We start from the raw sequence: 16,768 nt of genomic DNA, 5'->3' as shown, positions 1-16,768 counted from the left end.
TTTTTAACAATTTACTCAGTTGAATGGTACTTTCATACTCTGTTTATACATTTTCTTTGAAGAGAACCTTTTAGCAGAACATGACTTCAATAACATCAAATAGCTTTCTAAGGGGTTTCTTTTTTCCCAAGTGTGCATTATAGAGCTTTAGGAACAGGTGGAACTGAAAGGCAATATGAAATTACTTTAACTCTGAAGGAGTCACAGCATTGTCATGACAGCACTGATCCCAGTGTCTAGTATTTTATGGTGACAGGCAAAAAATAATTGAGTGGCTGTTTTTGCTTTCTCAGAGGCAATTTCTGCCTGTTTGATGATTTATGTCTAGGTCATGACAAAATTTCTGTGTCACACAGACACACAGCTATCACAGCAGAGGGCAAAGTTATACTTAAATAAATAATGCCTTTATTCTGAAGGAATAGCTGTCTTTGATCTGTTTGAACTCTGGGATTAGTAGTTCCACTGCATTTTTCGCCTTTTCTCATGTTTTGGCTTAATAACTATCACCAGCTTCATATAGAACATTGCAGTCAAATGCTGAGCCCTCTGAAGGCATTTTAAGACTAATCTGGAGTTATCACAAAATCATCAGGGCAGTTAGTGATGCATTCCCAAGTATCTCTTGGTACCTGTCAAAAATCCCATTGCAAAATTACAGTGACGTTTTGTCTGGGTTTCATGTTATTAGCAATGCATCCAGTTCTTTTTTCGTAATACAAGATGGACTTTGACACCAACTGAGAATGTATCTGAAAGTTACTATTGGCATGTGATATTGTTTGCACACTACTAAAAACCAAGCTGAATATTTAGATAGATATGCATGATATTTCAGTGCTTCTAGCTGTATTTTCATGCGAGGCTGTACTTAAAGGGAAGAACATTTGGATTAAAAGTTGTCCAGGCCACTCCAATGGGTCCATAAAAGATTTTAACATGAAATAGTCCTTTGCATACAGTAATTTAAAAAGGCAGAAGAGAATGAAAATTTGAACTTAGTATGGATGTGAAATGTGGAAAAAAAAACCAGGACTAAAGGGAAAAAAAGAAAGTAACTGAAAGTTGTGGGAATTTCTGCACAGAAAATATTTGGTTGTGCTTTAGCCACTTCGGCTGCTAGACACTGGAATTCTGCACAAGAAATGCTCGTTCATTGCTGGCTGCATTTCTAGGGACAGAGATAAAGGAGCAGTAGTTTGACAAATGCCAAAGTGGCATTTTCTGAAGTTCAGTAAAGCAGTGCATAGGTGAAAAAGGATCGAGCCAATGTATGCTTGCTGACAATCATTTGATTGTCTATCGCTCCAGTTTGCTAAGAATTTTTTTTACTAGGCATATAGAATTCTACACTGTTTATCTCTGTTTATCTGAATTGTATATATCAAAATTAATTACATGAGTATCTATTGCTAGTGTAGAACAATTAAAGCTTCATGCTTTCAGAGCATTTCTATGCAGAATGTGTAATTACTTTTTGTGCCAAAAAATTTCTTGCATTGTGCAAACGTACATAATTTACAGATGGTACTAACATATCAATCAGATTTAATAAAAATTAGCTGGTGAAATATTCCATCTAGTACTAATAAGGGAAGTGGTGGCATTTCAGAATTAAAAGTAATTTCTGTGGCATTTTGTCACTCAATACTTTATGCAAAATGTGTTGTGGGTATTCTAGTTATTCTCTTAAACATGAAGGTATTAGATGTCCGGAGCTTTTCTCATGAGAAAGCTAGGAAGTAGAGTTTTATCCCAAAATTGAGATCCAGCCATAATAAAAATGAAGAGTGGGCCACCCAGGAGTAAGGCATCCTTTTGCAAAATAGGCACTGAGAAAGGATCCGAGAAATACCGTAGGTTGCATCCGTGCACACACACACAGAGACACACAATATGTGGAAGGTTATCTCTATTGATAACTCATCTAGTTATTTGCTGTGTCTGGACTTTTGGGGGTCTGGCTTGTGCATTTGGGGTGATTTTTTTAAGCAAATAGAATTGGCTGTATTAGGACCTGGTGTTTTGTGGGGTTTTTCTCACAACTTATTCAGTGTGGCTGGAGAGGGTGCCTGATGGAATTCCCTGTTAGTTTCATTACCTCTTGACATTTTTGGTCAGAAGTTGGTCATGCTATTCAGGATCATTGGATGTGGTAAGGGAAGAAAGTGATGGAGGGGAGGAGGTGGTATAAAATGTTTATTGAGATGTTTTGTGTCAACTGAAGATAAATAAGAAATTATAAGTTTATGGGGCTTTTTATTGCCATAACAGAATGAAATCAGAAAACTGGATTTCACTTGATCTTCACAGTGGGGGAAGGGTGGGCTGTCCCAACCACTTTCCTCTTGCTATGTGATCCAAATTATTCTGCAAACACATTTGCAAGTAATTTATTATAACTAGCACATCTGTTTGTACTGCAAGTATTTTACTGCAAGCAACATTTATGTGGTGTGTTCCTCTGGGCCATTTGTAGCCAGTGAAATAGCTTCACAGGTACAATAAATGCAATTTAATGCTCAAATTACTTTGATTTTTATAAGCACAACGGTCTCCTGGAAAAACTGTGGAACTGCTAAGCCGTGAGCTTTTCCAATACCCTCCAGACAATTTATATTGAAGATAAAGTTGCAAGTAAAGAACCATCATGCTGTCTGGCTGGGATTAAAGGTACCCATGTGCACACACACAAGTTGGGCACTGTCTGGGATGTTTCTGCTATTCCGTGTGTCATTTACTATTTTCAGAATATTCATCACTTTATGAACCTATGCTTGTGCTGTCTTACATGTTGTTTTATGCTCTACTGAAATGACTCTACTGCTATTGCTAAACTTGTTCTGGATTTATACCAAGAGAAGATCTTGTTTCTTCGGGCAGACATTCCAATGGTTCAAGCTTTATGCATGAAGATCTGCATAGATCTGGAAAGCAGCAGCCTTCATCAGGGTTATGCAACTGTTAAGCTACACTGTGATTTGACAAAGGTACAAAAGAATACTTCTTTCTTAAAGGAAGTTCAAAAAGAGTTTTCTGTGTATCTTCAGAAGATGGTGAACTGAGCCTTGCTGCCTGCAGTGCTCTGTTATGTTACAAAGTGGAGCACTTCAGGGTGCAAGGATAAGCTCTCTGGAAAGCCGCAGCACAGGGTTAGGCTAACACAGGGTCACTTCCCATAGCTGTTGCTCAGGCACTCTGTGATTGAGATCCCCATGTGTGACTAGCAAGGTCAGTGCTGGGTTTTCTTTTGAAGTCTTGGTGGTGTTTTACCTGTGAGATGTTATGCACAGTCAGCATCTTTATTAACTTGCATTAAAAATACCAAGGAACTTAAAAACCACAGAAAATCACTCAGTTGAAGGTTATAATGTTCTTCAACTCTGTTCCTGGTGCATTAAATGTAGTGGTGCTATTTAAAGCCAAGAATGAAAAGGGAACTCTCTGGCATTAGTTGCTGGGGTTATAAATAATGCTAGATGTTAGGATTTACATGATCTTGACATGGACAGCATATATTCAGAATGTCTGGATGGAGTATCTACATTTAATGTCAAAGGGTAATGCTCTGTAACAGGGTTGCTATAGTGACTTTGCAGTGACATTATTGTGGGGATTTCATATTTGAAAGAAATAGTGTTTGATTTGGCAGGGTGCAGAAAGTACCCCAAAGAGTGAGGGATGGTTTTAGCACCATTAACTTCAGGACATAGAATACTGTTTAGTGCTTCTGGGATTGAGAGTTGCAGATGGAGCTTATTTATATCGTGTGAACTAACTATGTCTCTTTATGTTGGTTTATATTGTTCTGATTTATAAGCATAAAATAAATCACAGCAGTGCACTTCTCACACTGGTTCTCGCTGGTGTGAGTGATGTCTGCCAGTGGTGTTGGGCATGTCACAGTGCCATTTTCACACAGAATGGAAGCAAAATACTTCTTTGATTTTAAGTCCAATGAAGATCCATGGATTGATCTCACTTTAAAAACTTTGCCATTTTTTCAGAGCAGTTATTTGATTACAAAGAAAATTTGTCAGAACCTTTATGTAAGAATCTTGCAAATTAGTTATTACTGCCTACCTTAAGATAAATTAAATATGGAATATAAAAAATATATTAATTTAATGCTTGGATTTCTATAAGCGAGAGAAAGCAAATCTTGCTTTTAAAACCCATTAGGATTGGCAGATAATTAATAGATGCTTCATTTTAGATGTTCCATTCTGAGGAAGTTGTGACACCTGGGTTAAGTGACCTGGTTCTTTTTTATAGTATCTGTTTAAGGTGGCATCTTTTCCATGTGCCATAAAAAGTCTCATAGAAACAAGCAAGATGTGTTGTAGGAATTCCTTCTCTTCTCTTGCTCCACCAGACTTTTGAAAGTAAAGCAATTTCCAATATCATCTATGTTTTCTTTTAGTCTTAAGTTAGATACATTAATTCTTTCTCTCTCTTCCACTCTCTGGTCTTCCTTCCTTAGTCCTCAGAGAAAACAGGTGAAAAGTCTGCTTTTTAGTCTAAAATTGAGTAATTTTAAATAATATTCAATAAATTTATACACAAAATTAAATGCTTTTTTTTTTTAACAAAAAGACCCCCTGAGCCTACTAGTATGTGGTACACTGGTCAAGTAGACCAAGAGGTGCTGTAACCTAGGGACAGGACTGGGCAACTTCAGTGTAGCAGTAGTACCATTTCTGCCATCAAGCCAGCAAGCTAAGGCTGGGAAGGGAGGAGAAAAATGAGGTGAATCATTAGTTCTCTACTTGCTTTCTATTCTGACACCACAAAGATTAGGCTACTTTTTGGGCTATTGGGCTGTTCCCTTTGTGGTTCCCCTGTGGAAGCTTGGAGGAGCACACAGCCAAAGCCATTCTAGAAGTAGGTAGACAATAGATATTCTAGAAGCCACCTCAGGTGTTTGGTTAGGCATGTGCAAGGGCTCTTATGATTTCTATTTCAAAGTCAGTGGCTAGGTCCCTTTTGGATTTTCTGCAAAGCAATACAGGTTTCAGCAGGGAAAGGATTGGGATTTTATTTGATCCTGAAGTCATTACTCATATCTTCCTATTAGCACAGAAAAAAAATTTGGCAGGTTTGTATTTATAAGTAGTTTTCTAGTAGTTTGTCAGGGTTTTTGTTTTTTTATTTTGTCTGGTTTTGAAGAGGACAGAATAGATGGAATTTATCTGGTGTAATCTTGTAAGAGGCTTTTGCTTATGTCTTACACAAGAGCCTGTCATGGAAACTTAGTAACCATGGGGTGAGAGGTAAAGCCCTGTTTATGATTAAAAACAGCTTAAAAAAAGAAAAGAAAAAAAAAAAGTAGATAAAAACAGAAACCTTCATATCATTTTTGCAGGCATTTTCCAGCATGGAAAATGATTGTTAATGACATACCTCAGGAATGAAGTAGAAATGGAGTTAATAGAATTTTTCCAGATGAAATTGGTCTTTGTATGAAAACTGAATGTTCATTAAAGATGATAACTGCTTAAAGGGAAAAATAACAATTTTAGCCTTTCCAACTCAAAGATCTTAAAATAAAAACAAAACAAACCCACAGAGACCCCCCACAAATATTCCCTTAACAATAGAAAAATCCAAGTAAACTAAAAACTAGAGAATATCTGACTTGAGGTGGGAAAGAATAAATTGAAGTATGATAGTCCTATATTATAGGACAGTGAAATAAGTTTTCAGTTGGTTAATTCAGGTAATTAAAAAGTGATAACTAGAAAAAGGCAACTTAAATTATAGAAGAGATACTCAAGCAACAAAATATTACTATCTTTGTAAATAATGATATAACTTAATAATAAATAACTCAGAGCCCCATTATTTGGATAAAAAGCTTGGTAAATTTTGATTTTGTTTGGTTTTTTTATTTTTTGAATTCAAGTACTGTTTTAAAATGATAGCTGCATTTATGTAGCTCAGATGATTATTATGAAATGTGCTTAATCACCTAGCTAAGTTGCCATTAGAAGAAAATATACATGGTCTGTAGTACTTTACCACAGATTTTGCTCAAACATGGTCTATCTTTAGGAGTTTATTATTATTATTACTGTTATTATTATTATTATTTTAAAGTTTGCTTTAGTTTGAGATGTTCTATCACCCTTATGAAAAAGCTCGGTAAGATGTTATTCAATAGGTTACATCTCAAAAAATTCACAGTCTTAACATTTTGTCCTCTGGGAGATCTTTCACTTGGTATTATTTAAAGATCTAACATACCTCAGATGAGGAGGTGTGTTCATGGCTTGGCTGGCCTGAGGTGCCTTCCTCATGCTCCGTTCTGAACTTCAGGGTGGAGCCTCATCTGATGCCCCATCAGGTCTCCAAAGTCTCCAAGGAGGTGCAAGACCATTTCTGTCTTGACAAGACATGGCATGGCAATTTATTTTCAGTCATAGATCAAGTGTTAAGTTTTCACCTTGATATTCTTGGCTCTTCTTTGTAGATATTACAAACTTTTCTGTCGTAAATTCCCTAGGTTACCTTTGTCCTGTATTTGAAGCATGGGTTTGGGCCAAAAAGGTATGTGTGGATTTTTTTTTTTCAAGAGGTAACATTGCAACATGGCTTTAAATAGTTATATTCCCTCCTCCAAAGGGTCTCCAAAACACTCGTTTTAGATTTGGGGACAGCACTGTGAGTCAGCACTACAAACATTTTTTTCAGACTCTTGGGAATATTTGGAATTCAGCAAATGATAGCTAGTAGCTGCTTGGGATTTGTTTAAAATTAGGTTAAATTTGTCATTCCTGTGTCAAAATAACTAGCAGGAATTTGTAACATGGATTTTTCTTCTCAGAACCACTGAAGTGCTAATTATTTATCTTGACATAGGAAAGATTCTTGCTGGCACCTGATGAACTGTTTTATGAATTCCAGTACATCATCTTAAATCCCACCAGAACTGCACTCGCTGTATACACCATGTTGTGTGGGGTTTTTTTAATTTTTCTCTTGTGCACGGCAAAAGATGAGTTTGTTACAGTTGGCTGCAAAGTCCTGACTTCCAAGGCAAAGCAGCAGGTGGTGTGCAGGGCAGTGTCAAGGGATTGCAATGGTTCACTGAGGTGCTGATCCTGCAAGCATTTTTATTTGTGTTCAACTTCTGTGAGGGGTGGGCAGTCATATGGGCAAGCAGGAGATCCTTTTCCAAAGTTAGACCTCTAGTTACGTCCACAACTTTGTGGCTGCTGTATCTGTGAGACCATTTGGAGTCAGCAGCAGAGCAGCTTTTAATAAGTTTGTCATTTGGGCTTATGCAGTATTTTGTTTCAGCCTGTGCAAGTTTCACAAATGAATGGGGATTATTATTTTTTTAAATGTAATACCACTTCAACATAAATTTCCACATAAGTCTGTTGAAATAAGTCCATACTCTTTTGATGCTGTAAGAGAAAGCCTTAAGGACGACTCCCATAAGAAAATCAAGTAAAAAAAATTTTCTGATGCATTCCTTCTACTGTGGTCAGCTGTTTCGTGGCAGGAAGAGACTGTCAGATCAACTTCTTTGTGGAAAGATTGTGCTGTGAAAGCCCCCGGGGTGTGCCAGAGAGGGAGCTGTTGGATGAGGCACTTGAGATAATCCAAGTGGGATGTAATTGCCAAGGTTCAGAAAAGAAGTCTCTAAAGGCAGAACCTAAGCTATGAAGTACTGTTGTTGATTAAAACACAAATGGATTTTTAAGTGGAAACAAACCTGTGGAGCACACTCTTCTTGGAGGCATTTCTCTTTGGATCTATGAGGAAAGATCGATCTTCATCCCTTGCGTGTGGCTGCAGGAAGGAGGACTTTGCATGAGGGAAAGAAGAGGAGCCTTCTGTGCTCCTGCAGCACTGGCAGACTGTGCAGGGAAAACTAAAAACTGAGAGCCAGTTGCAGGGAGCTGCCACACTGTATATGTTTTTCTCCATGTTTTCGTAGGAAAAACTTTGTAATGATGAGAAGCATAGGGGATTTCTCTGCAAGGCTCATATTTTTCAGTGTTCTCTGAACACAAAGAGGGATATTGGCACACAAGTCTTTTAAGGGAAACAATATGCTGTGAATAATGTTGACTGGAAATGCTACTACATGTTTGGGGTGGGGTTGTCTGCCATTGGAAGTAATAAAAATACAGTTGTACATTATCCGTTAGGGTTCGGTTTAGTCTAGAAGCTGATTTTTAAGCAGCTGAGGTTTATTTACTGGTCGTGTCAGGAATATTTGGACTTCTTAATTTCAGTCTTCAGCATTTTTACATTTCAGGCTGCATAATGGAGAGCAAGATATATGGTGCATCTACCCAGTTCAACAGAATGGGCTCTAACCAGACTGTTAATATAGTGTCTTCTGTGTTGTTTCTAGCCACAGCAATTCTTTTCATGTTATTTATGTTCTAAAATTTATTCAGCAGAAGTTTTCATGGTATACTGTTGCTTCCAGGTCATTGCTTTCATTACAGCCTTACTATGTCTCTAACAAAGTGCAAATCAGAGTGCTACAGATAGAAGATGCAGTTTAGGTTTGCCTTCTCAGTCTGACTGGAGGATGTTTCTGCTTTTGGATGCTAGAGCTTTCCTTTTCCATTTTATACATATCAGACATCTGTTACAGGTGCTGCTTCCCATATTATTTAAATAGATTCTTTAAATATTCCAAGACATGAGAAGTTTTGTGAAAGTCTTGGGCACAGTGTCAGCTTCTAGGACACTTGCAGTAAAGTCATGTATTGCCTGTGCATGTGCACATACACACAAAAATCATAGACTATACCTAGTTTCATCTCTGAATTCTTTTACTTGTGTTATTGTGCTAAATCTAATCAATACATTACTGCAATTTTGAATAAGACTACATGTACTTAGGAGCAAACAGAAATTTTCTCATAAATTCTGCAGATGGAAAACAAAGCATATAAGCTTGAACAGTTGTTTTTTTATTCAGACAAAGGAGACTGAATAGTGACTAAATTAATCTGAATATAATCATTATACATTTATATTTTCCCATTTTCAAAATGTTATAAGCTTATTGAAGCATTTTCTCCCTAATTGGTATGCTTTTTTAAATGTTAAACTGCCCCTAAAATTAATGCCCCTAAAATTAATAGTATATTATTGTATATAATAGCTCAACAAAATAGTTATGGATAAAATATCTTTAACTTACTTTTGTTTCAGGAATTTTTAAAGATACATCTCAGTAACAGTATTAAAACTTTCTGATGTTTTGTATTGCTTCATAACAGCATGGTTCCCATGTAAGATTTTTATCTTTTATATTAGGGCTTTTAGTGGAAAAATTGGTAGGAATAGTTGAATGGCTACTGCAGCAAAGCTTTGGGTTTTCCCATGTGTAGCTTGGGTTTGATGTCTACTAACTTAACTCACTTATTACCCATAATTAGATTAAAATGTTATTGCAATCCAAGAGTGTGGTGATACATGATGTAAGTTACTTTTTTTGCTTCAATATCCGCCTTGTTTCCCCCCAGTTCTTTCCCTGTCTAGATTAAGTCCTCCTGTCCTGACTGCCTCTTTGTTACATGTGGTTTAAGTGGTAAAACTATAAACAGCAATGTGGTTGGCATTGCAGTTCTTTCTAGGAAAGTGTTCAAGGAAGGTGGAAGCTTGAATATGTGCTGCACATTGGTTCTCGAGCCTAAGGCAATTGAACTGGGGCCTCCTTTTTTTGGAGGACTGTGGGAGGCATATTCTGTGCTATAGAGTAATCTGTAGCTAAAGAAAAACCTAATCCAAAAGAGACTTCAGAAATGTAGTGACCCAGCAGATATGAAGCCAGAGAGCTGCCACCTCAGTTGTATAGAGCAAAAGAAATGTGCCAAGGTCAGTGACAAATGGACTTTGCAAGTGTTTGCTTGTGGCAAATGTCCCTGTAAAGTAAACTTCACCAGAGTGGAGCCAAGCACAGGTTTGAATGCATGGGAGAAGCAACAGGCTGGGGCTGCTTCTCACCTTGGTTAGAAGTAACTGCACACTATTGGTGAGTGCAAAGGCATTTTCCTTTTTTTTTTTTTTTTTTTTTTTAAATCCTTATTTTCCTATGCTTACGCTCTGTATAAGGTCAGGATTCAGTTTTTACTCTGTTTTAATGGCATAAACAACTCAGCCCACCCTGCCTAATGCTGTTGTTCAAAGGCAGGCAGGTATCCAAGTCTGCTGTAAAAAACGTAGGACAGGTGCCTCAGCCATGCCTCGAGCACTGTGAGCTCTGTCAGCAGCAGAGTAATAAGAGAGCTCAGTTCCTTCTTGATTGATTACCCAATGTATTACCATAAAACCCATGTTCCAAGCTGTAAAGTGTGCCTTCCCAGGAAGGCTGGGAGAAGAGGCAGTGCTCACTAAGCCATGTGGGAGGTTCAGCAGGGCCCTGGGTCAGTGCTGGTGGAGCTCCTGGCAGCAGAGGCTATTACAGTCTGCTAGGATGAGGCAGCCTTAGGCTGCAGCAGGGAAAGGAAGAAGCAAATCAGAGCAATTGGGAAAATACTGGGATCTGCTGGTCAAAAAATAGTACAGATAATTTTTTTCCCTTTTCACTTGCCCTTCTTCGTGTTCCTCTCTGCCCTAAGGATTAACAGGAAAGACAACCATGAGATTTGGGCAATCATGTCAGTGCTGATGTTAAGACTCTTCTTAAAGAATGTGTGGATGAAGGCAGTGCAAATGTGGCTGGGACAATGCTGCCACCAAAAGGCACACTCAGCTGTTAGCTTCCCTGCTTCTGTAGGTCAGTATTTGAATGAAAGAGGTGCTCGGCCACAGTGTTATGAAAATCAGTGCTTCTGACTCAGCACTGAGGAGGAATCCAGGTTGCTCTTTTGCAGTGGGTGATGCTTTAAAGGATCTGTCTTACAAAGGCCACCTCAGTAAAAGGTGATACTTGTCAGGGATTTCTGAAGATACTTTGTCATCTCTTACCTACGTCTCTTGGTCTTGTATGAAGGGACCATAATCTCATCAGTTCTTCCTGTTGCATCTTCCTATCAAGTATGAAGGGATCAGTACCAGAGTCTTGGGATGTCTTGGCCAAATCTGAAAGCAGTTCTCCTGCTTCTGACTCTGTGGTAGGATCAAACACTGTTAAGAGAGCTCCATCTTGATGCAAATAAATTGCTATTAGTGAACTGTTGTGAGTAGAAATGCCCTTCACTGATCTAGGAAACTGATACTGACTGAGGAGGAATCTACCAGCAGAATATCTTCATCTAAATGAGAAAGATTCTCAGTTCAAAGGAGAGTTCCACTTAACAAACCATGAGCAGCATATGGGATAGTATATCTGTATAAAGTATAGACATTTATGGTATGACTTGCAAAGACAAACATAGCTTAAATTTACCAAACTCTCAGTCATCAACAAGACAATTCAAACAACACATAAAGACAGAACTTGTACATTTATGCTGCCTCTTTGAGATACTGTTTTCTATGGGATGACTCCTGAGAAAATGCTTTGGGCCCCCAGCTTTTTTTTTTTGATCTGGGAAGCAGGTTCACTGCTGTTCCTAGCAGGCACCTGTGTCACAGGCCTGTGACACACTGCCCACCTGCTGGCCTCCTGGACCTAGCTGGTCACAAAAACACAGCTTGTGTCCTAGAGCTGATCACATCTCATTCTGCAACTGCAACTGATGTGGGATAAGGAGTTATCCCACCATTTTTGTTAGGTTACTGTCAGAGTTGTACAAGATTTCTTATAATGAACATTAGTTCTGGGAACCTTCCTCTGTGTGGGAGGGAGGAGGAACACTATTTTTATCTGCTTTCTAGCAGTTTTCACTGAAGCAAATTCTAACTGAAAATGCCATGTATTTAAAGGCAAAAGGAGACTTGACTGGTTCTGTCAGAATGCTGTATTTTAAAGCTTTTACTATTCATAGCCTTAGTGCTGTAGTTTTAGATCTTAAATATCCTTTATGTTGGTGTTCATCCTTATCCTAAATGTCCTTATGATAAATGAGATAGTAAACAACTGTTCAAGTTCTGTTTTAAAAATGGTTAAAAGTGACCATTAGCACATAAATAGAAACAATTTCTCATTTTTTTTACAGCAGCATAGTCAGCCGAATGATAATGGGTATCTCTCCCTGGGGAAATAAGTACTAAATATAAAATTTGGAATACTGAATCCCTCATTTGTTTCCAGGGGAAAAAGAACATGCCAGCTTGTTTAATGCCACAGAAGAGTGTAAATGTGTTACTAGGTGTGATTTGAGTTCTTAATACAAATACATTTTCTCGTTGGTTTTCACCAATGTGTATGGTACCTTTTATGTACTGTTATGATGTGTTTAATTTCAGAGCTCTGCATCCATCATGTTGCCCTGTGGACCAGTTTTGTCCTTCATTCGGTGCCTGGTGAGGAAGAAGAACGTCGGCGGTGAAAGTCCTGAGGACTCCAAGCTGTGCCGGTGCTTATCAACACTGGACCTTATAGCCCTGGGAGTAGGAAGTACCCTGGGTGCTGGTGTTTATGTCCTTGGTGGAGAAGTAGCCAAATCTGATTCTGGACCCAGCATCGTCGTTTCTTTCCTGATTGCTGCCCTGGCCTCTGTGATGGCAGGTCTCTGCTACGCTGAGTTCGGTGCTCGTGTTCCCAAGACTGGTTCTGCATATTTGTATACGTACGTAACCGTCGGCGAACTCTGGGCTTTTATCACTGGTTGGAATCTCATTTTATCCTATGTCATAGGTAAGCTTGAGAACAAACGCAGGTCTCGAGGGTTTCTGAGCCAGCAGATGAAAGATACAGATTTGTGTCTTTCTTTTCTGTCTCTATACTTACCTACTATTGCTTTTTACTCCCGCTGAGATGAAGTAACCAAAGTAATGTGATTAGGTTATGTCCTCCTGTCCATTACCATTGCAAACATGTTTTTTGCAAGACACTTTTGTAAATGGTGTGTCTTCAGCAGAATGAACTTCACTCCCCTGTGTGAAAGGGGAGTTTTAGATTGGACAGTAGAAGGTACTTCTTCACTTAAAAGGCTGTCAGACACTGAACAGGCTGCTCAGGGAAGTGGAGAAATCACCATCCCTGGAGGTGTTCAGAAGATGTGTAGATATGGTACTTGGGGACATGGTTTAGCACTGGGCTTGACAGAGTCAGGTTAATGGTTGGACTTGGTCTCAAAAGTCTATTCCAACTAGAATGATTCAGTGATTCTATGAAAATTATGTCAGGCATTTCAGTGATGGTGCATAAGGATAAATAGGATTTCATTGCTTTGGTCAGCAAGAGTAATTTCAGTAAATTTTTTTTTTCTGGAATATACATAGCAAGAACATTTACATGAACCCCATCACTATAGTGTCTCACTTGAAGAAAGTCATGATGAGCTACTACCTACAGGAGTTTTGCCCAAATCACTATAAAGTCACTATGCCTGAGTATTGAATTGAAGTGGATTTCATGATAGGAGAGTTATAAAAATAAGGTTGTATTTGGCTGTGGCCATCTGTTCTAATTACCAGAGGAGAGTATTAATCTCAATTACCAAGTCTAACAATATACATCTTGCTAGTGATTTTTCTCTTTACTTTCAGGTAAACTTTCCTTTGTGTTCTTTCTTAAAATCCCTTTTTTACATTGCTTTATATTGTTTAATGTATGCTATACTGTAACTTCAGAAATAAGTGTCTTCCAGAATTATATCAGATGTAAATGATACAAAAGTAATTTCGCAAATAAATGAGGTTCAAATTCATATATTCTTTTTGTAGAATAGTGTTGCCATTTAGTTATGTAAGGAAAATCTAAAACATTAAAATTTCTCAACAAAACAAGATCACTCCTAACACAAGTTCTGCTTTTTTAAATGCAAGTAGCACCATGCTTACATTTCTTTTCTTTTTCAAGAGAGGTAACTATGAATCTCACTATGTAGGCAAAGCCCTAAACATGCATGTATTTTGTGCAGGTACATCAAGTGTAGCAAGAGCCTGGAGTGGCACCTTTGATGAACTTCTTGGAAAACAAATTGGTCATTTCTTCAGAACCTACTTCAAAATTAATTACTCTGGGCTAGCAGAGTATCCTGACTTCTTTGCTGTATTCCTTATATTACTTCTATCAGGTAAGACAATATATGGCTTCATTTATGGGAGTTGTGATGTCAAAGTGTTTCTTACAGAAAAAAATGCTAAATTATAATTTGTTTTACCAGAAATACTTTAACAATGTTTGACAAGTTCAGATGTGCATTTGTGTATTGATACAGTGACCCTGGGGAGAGAATGAACATATAATCAAATTTTGATGTGTATCCTCTTCTTTTGTTAAAACTGAGACATGAGATAATCACTTGTCAGAAAATTGTACAGTTCTGTGTGGGGTTTAGAGCTTTATTACTGGTAAGTACTTTCAGAGGGACCTTGAGGTTAAACTTGGTAGTTTAATGATGTGATGTGCTCTCCTTGAATCACATATTATGCATGCAGTGGGTATTTGTAAGGGTATTTTCCCCTCTAAATTGTTAACTTATTGAGTATAAAATAACTTTCCCAACTTCAAGAGTTGCTCAGCCTAGAACTTGTTTGAGCCAAAGGGCACTCCAAGGTACTGCCATGGCCTGACAGACAGGTTTGAAACCTGAGTAAACCCTTCAGGTATACTCCACACTGTTCTGGGTTTTTGGTTTCTTGGTTTTGTTTTTTTCTTTTTCTTTTTGTTTTTCTTGTCTTCACTCATGTATCATGTTTTTAAATCACAAAACTGACACCAACTACATGCTTTTTTGAGGGATCAGAAAGCTCAGAAATACTGCCACTTATTTGGAAGCTAGCATTTAACAGTTGCAGAAATGTAGGGAAAGATTTTTAATGCCACCAGGAGTGAAGGAAGCAGTAAGTGTATTCTGAAGTGTATAGCTTGTTTTCAGCCAATACTAGAAACATTTCAGTATTCAGTAGAGGTCTTAACCCATATCTCAAATATTTATTGTGTTTTGTTTCTCTTTAGATCAAATGATGTCAGGAGCTTTTCTTCTCTGGAAACTGAAATTAATTTATATGAGTATAACCTTCTGTTGGCTTGCTTAAGTGGTTTTTTGGACTCAGGGAGTTATTTCAATTTGTCTCCTAATGCTAAAATAAGTGACCAGTGCATTTGAAGCTTTTTTTAGGTCTCTGTAGATAAAAAGATGAATTCCCACACTTACGAGGATCATGGAGTTTACTTCCTTCTTCACTTCTTTTGCACTTATGCTGCAAATTGCCTCTCCAGGTCTCTGGGGTTTGCAGCCAAACCACCAGTGATTGAGCTGGGTGGATTTCACTGCTGCCAAAAGGAGGGACACTGGGTATGGCTCAGGGCTGAGTAGGCTGAGCATGATACAGTAATTGGATTCTGAGCTGCACAAAGCTGAATCACAGGAGCAGCAGTTTTACAGTAAATGTTATGTGCTAAGTACAACAGAAATCACACTGAAATCAGGTTTGGGTATTTTTTTCCTGCAGAAAGGACTTTAAATGCTATGTTTTATACTGCATTAGGCTGACTAAGACTGCTTTCTTGGGAAAAACTAAGCTAAAGAAAGTATACACCTATTTCCAATGAAAATTATTCTGGTATAATTATACCTCATATGGTAACTTCTGTATTGTGATAAGACATCAAGTGTCTCATTAGCAGAGTTGGAAATCTTTTACAATTTATCTTGAGAGGCTTAAAATTTTCAGACTTAATCTCTAAATAATGAGGGAAAGCATGTATCTGACAGTGGAAACAGAGTGCAAAGAACCTGTGGAGACTTTCCCATTATGTTTCGTTTTTCCTAATCTGCTCACTGCCTGCTCTGTCATTAAACTGTTAGTACACTTACAGTTGTTACAAATCTAATGACACAGTAGGATCCTGATGGAATAACTTTCAGATTGTTTAAATGCACTACTCTGCAATGTGTCTTCTGGATCAGACTGTTTTCTAGAATGTCAGTGGATCAGTGTTTATGAATAGGAGGTGTGCATCTCTTTTAAAAGTTTTCTTAATGAGCTAGGAAATAGGACTCTTACTCTGTGATAGATACTACCTGAAAAATTGGAGTGAACAGATTACTCTGTTAATCTAATAATTTTGCTTATTTTTATTCATCTAATCAGTAACTGTTCTGATTATACCAATCTGTTTTTACTAAGCATAGTATTCTTTACCTATTTTTGTTCTATTGCATAAAATAGAAATATTAGTTGTAACCTCAGAAAAGCACTAAGTAACTGTTGCTCAAAATGCTTTTAAATACTTAAGGAACGTAATTAAATAAGATTTCTGTTTGGTGGTTTCCAATACACTGTTCTATTGCCATGCTTTCAAAGATTCTAGTAAATTTGTGCTACTGCTATTTAAAAGTATAAAAATACAGTGTTGTTTTTTTACTGTTATTCACAGTACCTGCATGTGAATCTTCTTTGAAGTGGTATTTTATCAGCTTAAGGGGTCATTCACATCTATAAAACATTTTTATTTTATAGGTCTTTTATCTTTTGGAGTAAAAGAATCTGCATGGGTGAATAAAATTTTCACTGCTATTAACATCTTGGTCCTATTCTTCGTTATGATTTCTGGCTTTGTGAAAGGAGATGCTGACAACTGGAAAATAAGTGAAGAATATCTCATAAACCTTACTGCATTAACAGAGTAATTATTTTTTTAAAAAATGCACATACTTGCTCATTCCAATCAGTTTTCTGTAATACTTGCTTTAGTATTATTACAGGTAATATTTCAACTAATAGCTCTGTTGCT

General features: G+C 37.6%; 1 protein-coding gene across 9 annotated transcripts in view; it reads left to right on the top strand.

The window, feature by feature from the left end:
- The window catches only part of SLC7A2 (solute carrier family 7 member 2), a 47,782-nt gene that overhangs the window by 13,412 nt on the left and 17,602 nt on the right, over window positions 1-16,768 (top strand). For 6 of the 9 annotated variants that reach the window (XR_011725785.1, XR_011725784.1, XM_071743439.1 and 3 more), the window contains exons 2-4: window positions 12,328-12,718; window positions 13,947-14,102; window positions 16,495-16,660. Coding sequence is in view for 6 of the 9 variants with exons in the window: in XM_071743439.1 (XP_071599540.1) it covers window positions 12,343-12,718; window positions 13,947-14,102; window positions 16,495-16,660 (698 nt within the window). In the remaining 3 variants the exon portion in view is untranslated. Of the gene's footprint in view, window positions 1-6,472; window positions 6,550-12,327; window positions 12,719-13,946; window positions 14,103-16,494; window positions 16,661-16,768 lie in introns of all 9 variants that reach the window. The other 3 variants (XR_011725786.1, XM_071743440.1, XM_071743442.1) reach the window with 1 other exon arrangement.

This window comes from Heliangelus exortis, chromosome 4 (genome assembly GCF_036169615.1).
Source record: "Heliangelus exortis chromosome 4, bHelExo1.hap1, whole genome shotgun sequence".
In the NCBI taxonomy this organism is placed as follows: domain Eukaryota; kingdom Metazoa; phylum Chordata; class Aves; order Apodiformes; family Trochilidae; genus Heliangelus; species Heliangelus exortis.
Note: the sequence above shows the minus strand (reverse complement) of the source record. Positions and strands in the feature narration are given on the sequence as shown.